The sequence below is a fragment of the Aphis gossypii genome, chromosome 1, assembly GCF_020184175.1.
Source record: "Aphis gossypii isolate Hap1 chromosome 1, ASM2018417v2, whole genome shotgun sequence".
Classification (NCBI taxonomy): domain Eukaryota; kingdom Metazoa; phylum Arthropoda; class Insecta; order Hemiptera; family Aphididae; genus Aphis; species Aphis gossypii.
In genome coordinates this window covers 19000429-19013125 of record NC_065530.1, presented here as the reverse complement: position 1 = coordinate 19013125, position 12697 = coordinate 19000429, and the positions used below count along the sequence as shown (strand labels likewise).

Below are 12697 nucleotides of genomic sequence, written 5' to 3'. Positions count from 1 at the left end.
GGGTCAGGTAAATAAAAAATATAAATGGAAATTTGACTTATTTGTACATATAATAAAATAATTTTTTTATATTATTTGTATACAAAAGCATTAGATAACTGTTTTGGAAGTCGGCAGCACCAAAGTATTATATGTTCTCGTTGTTAACTAATATATGGAGAAGTTAATTTTAATTGTTGTAACTATAATAAAATAATTTAGAAATAGTGAAACAAATATTTGATTTTAATGTTTAAATGTTTGTTAAGGTATGAATTTAATCAAAATAAGATCATAAAATTATTTAATTTTTTAACAAAAAAAGAAATTAGAAAACAATGAATATTGTTTAAATTTAGTATTAGTAGTCTGTTATTATTTTAAAATGTAAGTGTATAAAAATAAAGTATACAATATTATACATTCATATTTTATATATAAAAAAAAAATTAAATTAGTTATAAAATGCTTAAGTTAGTATTAACTTTAATTATAACATTTATTTAAACAAATACTTAATACTTATTTCATTACAAATAGTCAAACATAACAATGATATTATACATATATTAAATATAAAAATATATATTTTTTTTTTAGTTTATAATATAATAACATAATATAATCAGTCTTGGGAACGTTGCCATATTATACTTTTACTCATCAATAAGTTATAAATTTTTCTTGTTTTATTAACATCAATTTTAACCAAACTTCTTGCAGTCTTTAAAATTATACCTTTAGATTTTTCACACTCATTAATAAGTAATTCCTTAAATTTCAAATATGATTCAGGTAACATTTTAATCTGAGCACAAAGTTCCCTTTCATCATTATCAAGTTTTTGGAAACCTGGAAGATTACAAACATTCATACGAGGTTTTGAGTTTTCAATAATTCTTGATGTTGATGATCCCAGTGGTCTTATTTTTAAATATTCTTCTCTTTTGGTACTTAATTCTTTAAAAATATTGATTTGAGCCATTTTAGTTAAGCCATTTTTACGATAATCAATAAGCTTATGAATTTTAGCTAATAATTCATGTTCTTGTTTAAGATTAGTGACCAGGAAATCAAAAGCTATTGGTTTTATGAGGTGTAAATAACGAATTAACCTTTGCATCATTTCTGGACCCAATATAATCTGAAATTAAGTTAAATTTCATAAAAAAAAAAATTTAACAAAAAATGAAATATTATTGTCTATACCTCCATAGACTTAATCCATAATTGATGTTTATTAAATACAATAAGTCCATAGTCTTTTATAATTTGTTTTCTTCTATGTCGTTCTTGCAGCCTCTCATTAAAAATATCTAAAATGGTTGTATTTAGCCGTTGGAATAATAAATTTGATTCTAAAATGGTTTTAGATGTCTGATCAATCCATATTGGTTCATTTAATAATTGTAAAATACATTCAGCTTGATTATCATATTCTTCTTCAAATGATCCGCGTGCTGGTTGATATCCGGCTAAACGAATAGCTAATTCATATTGATGATAAGATTCTAAAAAATAAAATTTAAGTTTATATGGAAATATCCAATAATTCATGACAAAATCAGCACTTCAATGGGACAAATGCATTTTACCATCCCTCTCACGATTTTCAATTTTTTTTTTTAAAACTTGTTTGTGATTTTAAGTGTTTTAACTAGTAAAGTAGTAGTATTTTTTCGGGTTAAAAAATGTCGGTGAAATCAGAATTTGGGGCACGAACTTAGTTTTGAAATTATAGGTAATCTAAGTTTTCAGTTTAAATTTTAAACTCTTACATTTATAACCTTACTGAATAGTGAATACTAATTAGTGATTATGCTACATTTTTCATCGACGTAACTATTCCGAAAAAGTGATGTCTGCGTAGCCACTTGCTCACTGCGTTGCGCTCGGACAAAAATATTGAAAATATCCCTTGACCTGGTAAAATCACCTAAAGTGGACTTTGGTTTTCAAAAATATTGTACATTTAGTGTCAAAGTGGTCAGTGCTTGCTCAGACATTAAAAATTAAAATCAAAAATATCCCTCAATTTGTTGTGTAAAACCACTTTGGGTAGGCCTCGGAATTACCGATAAAATTATAAATAATCCAATAGATTTAGAATGATTAGATCACAGATATAGATAGGTAATAATATCTATATATGTGGGTTAGATAGCTGATAGAGAAAATCGATGGTAGGGTAAAGCACGAATTAAAATATACTTATTAAATTAAATTCGTGGGATAGTCTCCAGGAAAGAAAGTCTTGGGGAAAAAAAATACAAATTGAAATATTTTAAATAAAACACATACCTAATCGTCCTATTCACTCTGTATGATATGTTATGAATTATGATATAAACGTTACAAAAAAAAAAAATTATAATAAAAAAGTAAAAAACAAAAATTATTATCGCTTTAACTTAATATTTTGAGCTATAGCTTTTAAAAAATCGTTAAGTTCTATTTAAAATATTTTAATTTGTACTTTTTTTATAACAATTAATTTTTATAACGTTTGTATCATAATTCATAACATAACATACAGAGTGATTCAGTATATCAGTACATGTTTTATTTAAAATATTCCAATTTGTACTTTTTTTCCCGAGACATTTTTTCTGTTCACCGGCGAAATCGAGTAGGTTATTGAGTTAAAAGGTGAAAATGAGTCACTCAGTGGAGATGATGATTATGAGATATAAATTTGTTTAATTTATAATTTGTATAAATTAGTATATATTTTTATCTTAATGACTTGATTCATAATATTTTTATTTACAAGCGCGCTGTTGACAGTTGTGTTATATGATAATGATAAGCATACGGCACACCGCATGTAATGCGTAATATTTGTCATTTAACTGCACACTTTGAAATGCTATAACTTCTAAAATAATAGTTTCCGATAAAAAATTTACATCAACGTATAAGCATAAAAAACAAGTCATTTAAAAAAAAAAAAATGAATATCGTGAGGGGGTCGGAAAAGTGCATTTTAGCGCTTAAATGTATTGGAAAGTGGTAAAATAAAGAACAAAAACTATAAAGTTAATTTCAATTGTCATATAATATTAAATAATAATACTTACTGATTTAAAAATAAATACATACCTTCTGAATCTGAGGTGTCACTACTCAATTTCGCCTCATTTTTATTCACTTTATCAAATCTATCAATTCTAAATGCATTTTTGTTCACATCTTCTAAACCTTTAATTTTTGGATAAAACACATAATTCTCGAAGTAATGGAGTTCACATTCCTTGGGCGATCTGCCTAATTTTCTAGCAACTTTTTCCCATGACATGGTATCCATAAATGTATCAAGTAATGTGATTTCTTCATGAGCTGCCCACAAGTGGTCGCCAACGACGATGGCATTACACAGAACTTGATAAGGATCTGTGTTCTTGTGAACATGATCTCCGGTGCCAGCTGCAAAACATTGAAGACAAAGGCAAATTTTTAACTCGGCACAGACAGGAGTTGCGCACTTGATGAAAGTATGCTCAAGCCAAAGGTCTGTAAAGCAAAACCTGCAACATAGTTCCCTCTTTTTCGTGAACATTTTACAGTGACCACGAAACGATTAAAATTAATTTCGACATCGATACAGGCAATTTAGAAACGTAAATCTTGATAGCTAGAGTATTCGCAAACAGATGAATAACTACAATTATGAATAATAATAAATATTAAATTATAAAAAATGAAAATAATTATTGCTATATTGTTTGAAAATAAATTGTGCGGTAGATAATATTTTAATGATACTAGATAACGATAATAATGATAACATTGCTTGATAAGGGCTTAACCTCAAAAACATAATATTCTAACGAATCGATTCATACTTCAGTAGGTAAATTGTTTATGCGCGCTCGTGGATTTTACCGCGCTTTTCTGAAATACTCAATGGTAATATGGAAATTAAAATTTTATCATTATTTATTATTTAAAAACTTTTTTTTGTTCGTTTGAACTTTCAAGTTAATTATCGTGAAATATTACAATTTTAATTAATCACAGTGGTATTATTGACGAAACAACTCGAATTTTCTTGTCTTTTTACACAAAACCGTAGTTCCTTATGGAGATAGAAACTCCAATATTTTATTTTTATGTTGTAAGGTAATCCTAAGTATTATTTAAGCGGTAAAAAGCAATAAAACTATTGGTAACTAACCGCAGTATAATAATTATTTTACATTACTACCAAAGATCGCTGTAAATTGTTTTATTTATTAGATATAACATATTATGTACCTATATATATACATCGCTCGTGGTTATTTTGAATGCAAAAGTTATCCATATTTAATGATGAGTATACATTGTATTTTGACTTGTTAAGTCCAAGTTTTGTATTATTCGTTTGCGTTCTGGCAAATAATAAACAAAACGATATTGGCGTAGTTCGGATTTGGAACTGCATCTTACGAGTTTTTCTGAATAAAAAGAACGACCACAGAAAATGATTACCAGAACATCATCACTCGAACACAATAAAATATTACTTAAAAACTTGTAGGATATCGCATGTTTGAAAATACTATACAAATTAAGATGTGGGTAACATATAATAGCCTAATATTGTATTACAAATATAGGTGAAAGTGAGCTGTTGGAGTGCTCGCGATTTTCTCGTAAAATTCGGTCATTGATCTGAGAGGGGGAAATTTTCTCACCACCTCAAAAATCAATCATACTTAAGGGAGTTTTTTAAATTTATTTTCTTCATATTTTTTTTGTCGAGGGGATATTTTTCTCCTCCCGGGACGCCCACAGGATTTTTCCCGCCCGTTCGCTAACGCCGCCAAACATTCGTTATCACTTGAATGCCAAGCGAGCAGCTTGATAACGTGCGTCGTCCCGTCGACATTTTTGTGGTGTTACTATTATTCTATACCTAACAATAATACCCGTCTCGTCTTAAGTGTTCATTAGACATTTCGTCCTTCACCTCCAAGCTCGTTCGCGCCACCCGTGTTCTCACTGTGCCGCTTCAAAGGCCGCCGGGCGGTGGTGCGTTATGTCTTCGTCGTCCTCTACTTCTTCCTCGTACGTGGTCGTCAAACAAGAGAACGAAACCACCAGTCAAGCAGTGCCTGTCGTCAACATGGCCCCTATACCAGCATAGTAAGTTTATTTTCCAGCTCGTCCACTTGATGAGTCTCGGACTAGATCGGTTAAGAAAAGTCTCAGATCGCGCACAAATGTGGTCCTATAGTCACGCGTCCTTATGGAACCAAGAGATGGTGATCACTTAGAAACCGATTTTTAGAGTCTAACGATTCGTGTTTTACACTACTACCCTAGTCGAGAATCTTAGTGGGTTAGAATTCAGCAATAGATCTTGCCTATGTTTGAATTCTATGAGGTTCACATCATGTCCCGTGTAATGGACAACATATTGTACGCCCACATATTGTACACTTTCATATTCAAAAACAATAAGTTATCAGGAATTTTTCTTTTTCTTATTTGTACCAGGGCCTGATAATTTATAGAATTATGCCTTTGAAGATTAATGTGGGGGGGGGGGGGAGTTCCGATCATGAGCTATACCAACTCTGACTTAGACACTTGATCTTATAGTTTAAATATTTAAAACAGAAGCTTGTTCGAAAATCCTATTGGTTTGATTCAGTATTTTTTTACTTAGAATTATTGAAATAAGTAATTCAAATAATAAAAATTATGATTAAAGTGCGACTGGTTTTTACATTTTTGTCTTCTAGTTTTTCTACCTACAGTTTCATTTTTGCATTTACCTTTGTGTTTATCATGTTTGTTTATCAAAAACATATCAAAATTTATTTTAACTTGTTAAATGTTGACACATATTATTAATAGTCTTTCAAATTTTATTTGTCTAAAGTAGTGGGAATGTCATTACGTTATTTTAGAAATCATCACAAATTTTATCTTTCATTCAAAAGTTCCTATCTATAATATATCTTTAATATTTTCACTAGTGATAGTAATTTTTATCTTTACATAATATCTCAGATATTATTTTATGCTTAACAAATTATAAAAATATTAATAAATTTGAACAATAAGAGGAAAAATTTTCTAAAGTTTTAAAATATATTATTTACAGTCATTTTTACTTTTACAAATTAAACTATAAATTATTCACTTCCTAAAACAATTAAGTTTTATACTTTTAGTTGATCAAGTTAATTTTTAAAACATATATATAATAGGTAAATAAACATACATTTATATTATATTTATTCTTGAAGTAATTTTAATTACCTTATATTTATTAACTATAAATAAAAATATTTATTAAAAAATGTGTATTTCTTGTTGATTTAATAAATATTTATATTGTTATTGTATAAATTTATTTTTTAGAAATTCTTAATAGTTTTATTTTGAAATAAATATTATATATAAACCTTTGACTCACCTACTATATTTTTGTTTCATAGTTTATGGCTATTGACATTAATATTTCATAGATAATTCTGTATAAATTTAAATTTAATATCTTTAGCTTTCTATGTGTGTTATAAGTCATAGGTACTTAATGTATGGTTTATTTATTATAATTGCTAGAAAAGTTTGGGATTTGAAGTAACTAAAATAACCATATAAAAATACATTAAATAAAAACACAAAAAGTAATCTTAAAAATAGTAACATACCAAACACTCTTATTCTCCAAAAAATAAAAAAAAAGTCTCCTTATACAAGATTTTTCCTCTTTTATTACAAATAAAATTCTAACTTAAAACCATTATGTTAGAAAATTGTATTTTTAGCTAATTGTAAGTTCAAATTATGTAATAATTAAGATTTTTACCTATATATTTTGACAATTTCGATTTCTAAGAGTTTTTTAATTTTATTTCACATTTTAAATTATTCTGAACAATTTTCGTAAATTAACGTGTTTTTACTTAAATTTTATAAATTATTTTCTCATCAGATAAATCAATTACTAACTAGTAAGGTCTCAATTTTTTCTCTGTTTTAGTCAACTTATTTTTCACTTTAATAAAAGTACTTTAGTTTAAAATAATAATATAAAACAATATTGTGTGCAGATTGAAGTTTATTTAAATAAAAAAAAAAAAAGACTAATGTTAATGACTAAATTTTATTATAAAATTTTTAAATTAAATTGAAGGTTAAATTTTATATTTAAATTTATTTTACTAAACAATATTTTAATTTTTTTAGTAAGCGAAGACGAAATGAAAAACCAGGAAAAGGTTTACGTCATTTTGCCATGCGTGTATGTGAAAAAGTACGTAGTAAAATGGTTACTACTTATAATGAAGTAGCAGATGAACTTGTTGCTGAATATCCAGAGGGTAGTAATGCTGAACAAGTAAGTTTCAAAATTTTATCTGTTAATTTTAAAATTATGTGTATAAAATATTAAATAGTATATTGTATAAATATTTAAAATTTGATTTATTCATTAAATGTTCTTTTGAAGAATTTAATCTTGATTAACATATCTGATAAATATATCTATGTTTTCACAATTCAAAATAACATGCAAACAGTGTCAATTTGGCCGAGAGGTCTTGGTTTATTTTTATTTTTTTAAGTATTGTAAATTTTGTTATTAAGCATTAATTTTATTTTGTTATTATATAAATTTATATAAAGTATTCAGCAGTAATTTTTAGGAGCATTTTTTCTTTCGGGACTCGAGAAATTAAAAATTGAATCAATATCAGATGCTTGCCCATTACCTATAGCAGGGGGTCTCCAAACTTTTTTATTCAAGGTCCACAAAAAATATCAAATCCTCTTAATGGGTCAAAGCTTATTAAAACATATAATTTTTAATCTTTAAATTTTAGATATCTATTTATTCGTATATTTACCGTCCTATGGGGGGGGGGGGGGGCGGGCTGTGATTTATTGGTGACCCCTGTCCAATTGTATGATTAGTGTATAATAGTACAATTGTAAGTAATAAGTTAGAGAAGGTTTTTTTTTGATTTAATTGTGCAGTTGCAAGTTGTGTTAGATTTTATCCTTCTCTTAAAAAAATGAAGAAAAAGAACAGAGAATTCTTAATGTTTCAAAAATAATTATTTAATAATAACTTTATCAAATTGTCCTTTATCAAATTATCCTTAATAATTGCTTTTATATTTAAGTTAACTCATGATTATTAATTATTATGTATTTACACTAAATTATATTAAGACAGTTGATTAGTGATTATAATATACATTTTTTATTATGATACATCATATTGCTAAAAATGTAAAGTATATTAATTATAGAAGTATCTTAAGGTATTGTTTCAATAGTATGTCATGTACATTTTTTGGGGGCCCCTTAAAAAACTGATTCATGGACCTTTGGCGTGCCAGGCCAACATTGCATGTAAATAATTAAAAAAGTGTTGTTAATACATTTTTTAACGAGTAAAATTAACACTTTATTATAAGCATAATTGTAAACTAAAGAAAATTTAATAAAAAATTACCTTACAAATTATTGATAAAATACAATGATATTATGCTATATTATTGTATACTTAAAAGTATGCCATACTTGTAAGTATTGTCTCCATCTTACAAACAACAACATATCAAATTTTTCTTTTAAAACATCCCATTTTACCTGACAATTATGATTGTTTTAAAATTTTATTTAGCACATAACTGTTATTAAAATTCCAATAAAAACCTTTAAGGTACCATTAATAGTCTTATCTTTAAATTTTATAATAGTTCAATTCATCCTAATTCTAAAAAGAATAGAGTAAAATAGATCATTGTGAATGTAAAATTTTCTATGTTGTACTTTTGTAAGATATAGATAATAACATATGTGGGTGTTTTATCCTCTTAAATATAACTATTAATTTGATAGGTTTTATTATACAATATTTTAAATCTCATATTATTTATAATTTTTATTTACTAGTATGATCAAAAAAATGTGAGAAGACGAGTTTATGATGCTTTAAATGTGTTAATGGCCATGAATATTATATCAAAAGAAAAAAAAGAAATCAAATGGATAGGATTACCAGTGACTTCGTATCAGGAGTCTACAACATTAACTCAAGAACGAGAGGATTTAATGACACGGCTCAATGAAAAACAAGCATTTTTGCATGAATTAATTGTTCAAGTATGTACTGTTGTAATTAAATAACATCTTCAGTCAATATCATTGTATATATTTAATATTTTTTATGCTTACATAATATATTTTATTATAATATAAAATTTTATTTATTTATGTTGACAGCAAGTTACATTTAAACAACTTGTCGAAAAAAATAAAAAGTATGAACAGATACATGGAAGACCGTCTTCTGCGTCAGTTCTTAGTTTGCCATTTATTGCCATTAAAGCTGACCCAGGGACTGTAATTGATTGCAGTATTTCTCAAGACAAGTTAGACATTTTATAAATACAATTTTAACCACCAATAATATTCATAAACTTTTAATGTTTTTATTTTTTTTTTGATTTTCAGAAAGGAATATTTATTTGGATTTAGTAACAGTTATGAAATTGTAGAAGATATGGATTTATTAAAAAGCATGAACCTTTCATTAGGTATATTGTAAAATATTTTTAATATGACCAAATCATGAACATTGTTAACATATACATATATTTATTTATTTAAATAGGTCTCAATACGGGCACAAGTACTGCAGAACAATTAGAACAAGCAAAAACATGTGTACCAAAGAAATTACATGAATTTTTATCACGTATGCATATACAAATTGAAATTTGTTTATTTAAATCTATTATTTTGATTATAATTGAATGTTTTAGGAATAGCAGTTGAATCATCAGCTTTAGATGTAGTAGAAGAACAGCCAAAAAAAAAGTTCAAATCTAGCTAAAGTGAGGTGACTTTTGCATTGATCAATGCCTAATTATCAGAAATTAAATTAAAAATCACTCTATTTTTACAAAATATTATCTTAAGTTATGATTAATGTAAGTTAGGTCACATTGCTTGTTGATGCATGAATAATTTTGGTGTTATTGGTACAGTCTATATATATTTTTATTTTTACCAATAATGATATATAGTATGACGGGTAATTTTCTCTCTGTACAATTCTTGTAATTATTTGTCTATTGATTAGGGTTATGAAATTAAAAATATTGTTATACGGTTATTATTTGTTATCAAACAATATCAAATTGATGACATGATATAAAACACTTACATCTACATTAATGTAGATGAAAGAAATTTGTATATTTAGAATATTTAATTATAATAATTAAAATATTTAACATCTCCATTAATGTGGATGAAAGAAATTTGTATATTTAGAATATTAATTATAATTTATAATACTTAAATGTACAAATCTTTAAGTATAAAATAAAATATTGTATTATACTTTGTGTGAGAGAGGAAGAATGAGAGATAGAGTATTTGTGCCATAACAAGGACTGTATAATGTTATGGTATACAAGTATTTTTGTTGATTATTTTGATGTACTCATTTATCACGCCTGAATTTACCATGCTTTGTATCGATAATACCACTGTGTCTTTAAAGAAAGTATTAAGTTAACACATTACATGTATCATGTATATTTATACAAACACTGAAATATAATATGTAATACATTTAATTTCATGTTGTATAAATTTAGTATTCTTTTTATATTATTCCTTTTGTTTATATTTAAAAATTGATAATAAAATTAAATAGTATACAAAATTTATTTTGTCAATTTTTAAGATCTACGATAATTCAATATCTATAGATTAGTATTAGTAGCAGACAGCAGTATTGAGGCAACCTTTATTTTCATAAAGATATTTATTTTTTTCCCCATTTCTTTAAGACTTACTGCTAAATTAATATTATCATATCTAAATAATGTATTAATTATTTAAATTGATCATCTGAAACCCTAAAAAAATTATTGTATGTGTCTAGATAAAAATCAATGGAATCTATCAAATAAACATAGGACTATTATGACATAGTTTTAAGCATTTTCCCCTTAGCAGGTTAACTGCTACGTCATTTTTCAGTGCATTGCCATTAGAGCTACATATACTATTATTGGTATGCGGGACTACGGGAGTCTTTGCCAAAAAGTGTTATGTGTATCTACTATGGTACACATAAACACGATTTTAACACAAGAAAATATTTCGTAGTCCACCAGACAAACAAAATTTAAACTAGCCTATTGAAATCTTATAAATTCATTTTTTTAGATAAAAAAAAAATTATAATTTAAAATAACACAGTAGCAAATAAGGCAAGTTCACCATTTACCAAAAATGGTACACATAGCGGTTAACCTGTTTTAAAAAGTCTATTAAGGTCATTGAAGTATATTTATTTTATTGTTCGCAAAATTTGTTTATGATTCTCAAGGATATTATTAGTTTTAAGTCAAGAGTAAAGATATAATATACAAAAACCTATAATGAGCTTAAAGTAAAAAAAAAACACAAGTTTAGTTTGAATTATTACTGTTGAAATGAACTTGTACGAAAAATAATTATCTGTATAATATTTTTTTGAAGACAACTAAAAACTATTGACTTTTATGTATGTATATTACATCATTGTTTTAAAAATATTTTAAAACATAGGTTTCAGTTAAATAAAAAATCGAAAAATTTGAAGTGATCCTAAACTCGATATATTCTTGAATATTACATAATTTTATAATGACTATTATTATTCACTAGAATAATAGTCTAATCGTTTGTAATACGAGTATACTAATATCTAACTTAATCTTACACAGTTATTACTTATAAATTATAGAATATAGATGATTAATGTTAGTCTATACTAACTTTTTAAAGATGTTTATAAATAATGTTTATGTTATAGGATTATAGAACATAGTAAAATACCTTAATATTACTTTACCTATATCATATAGTTCTTATTTTAAAGTCAAATAGGTACCCATGTACAGTCAGTAAGTAGGTATATCAAAAACAATTTTTTCTGTCATTTTTAATGTTTATTGGATAGTTATATATACTTAATATTAATTTGTTTGTATGTTTGTTTTAAAATATGTGAGATAGAATGTCAATCATCAATGTTGTGTAACGGATTTATAATTTATAAGTAAATCGTAGTAATATGCGAATTTAGAAATATTACATTATAAAAATGTAAAATAATTTAATTCTAATAAGAATGTACGATTATACTTAGGGTTAGGTTAGGTTACTCGGGGAGTCGCGATAATTGATAGTGACAAATAACATTCGCGCAGGAGTAAAATTGAGATAAGCCTTGGACGAGTTAAATTTAAATAGGTGTAATAAACCACATTGGCTAGCCCTATTAAATTACATAAAAAAGTCCCTATTGTGGAGCTCTTGAACTACAGTCGTAGTGTAGTACTGTCTACTTGGAGTTGATCATTTGGTATTAGAATATTATGAAGACCTTAACGCCAGACGTCAAATTATTTGTTATTTAATACTTAAAATTATGGATTAAATAATCAATGGTAAAAATGTTAAATGTTAAATTTTAATTAATAAATAATAATAATGTATTTATTGTTCACTCGAACATCATGGTATTTTCTACTCGATCGTCTCGATCAAATAGATACCTATTACCCACCCCAGACAGTTAACAATAGTGAACGGGCGTAATATTTTTCTAAAATGGGAGTGAAGGCAAACTTAATATTCAATACAATATATTGATATAGGTTTAATACATATAATACCAATCATTATAATATTTTTTAAATTA

At 26.1% G+C, this 12697-nt stretch overlaps 3 protein-coding genes across 3 annotated transcripts in view; 1 reads left to right on the top strand and 2 right to left on the bottom strand.

The window, feature by feature from the left end:
* The window catches only part of LOC114124288 (PXMP2/4 family protein 3), a 225254-nt gene that overhangs the window by 111411 nt on the left and 101146 nt on the right, over positions 1–12697 (bottom strand). The window lies entirely within an intron of this gene.
* LOC114124304 (transcriptional adapter 2-alpha) lies at positions 14–3710 on the bottom strand. Its single transcript, XM_027987513.2, has 3 exons — positions 3082–3710; positions 1189–1490; positions 14–1123 (listed from the first exon to the last, which is right to left on the bottom strand). Exons 1-3 carry the CDS (start codon positions 3536–3538, stop codon positions 605–607), a joined length of 1278 nt encoding a protein of 425 aa, XP_027843314.2. The 5' UTR covers positions 3539–3710; the 3' UTR covers positions 14–604.
* On the top strand, positions 4820–10577 carry LOC114124298 (transcription factor Dp-1-like). Its single transcript, XM_027987506.2, has 7 exons — positions 4820–5109; positions 7168–7318; positions 8884–9093; positions 9214–9362; positions 9445–9527; positions 9605–9688; positions 9756–10577. The coding sequence occupies exons 1-7, from the start codon at positions 5003–5005 to the stop codon at positions 9824–9826; spliced, it is 855 nt and encodes a 284-aa protein (XP_027843307.1). The 5' UTR covers positions 4820–5002; the 3' UTR covers positions 9827–10577.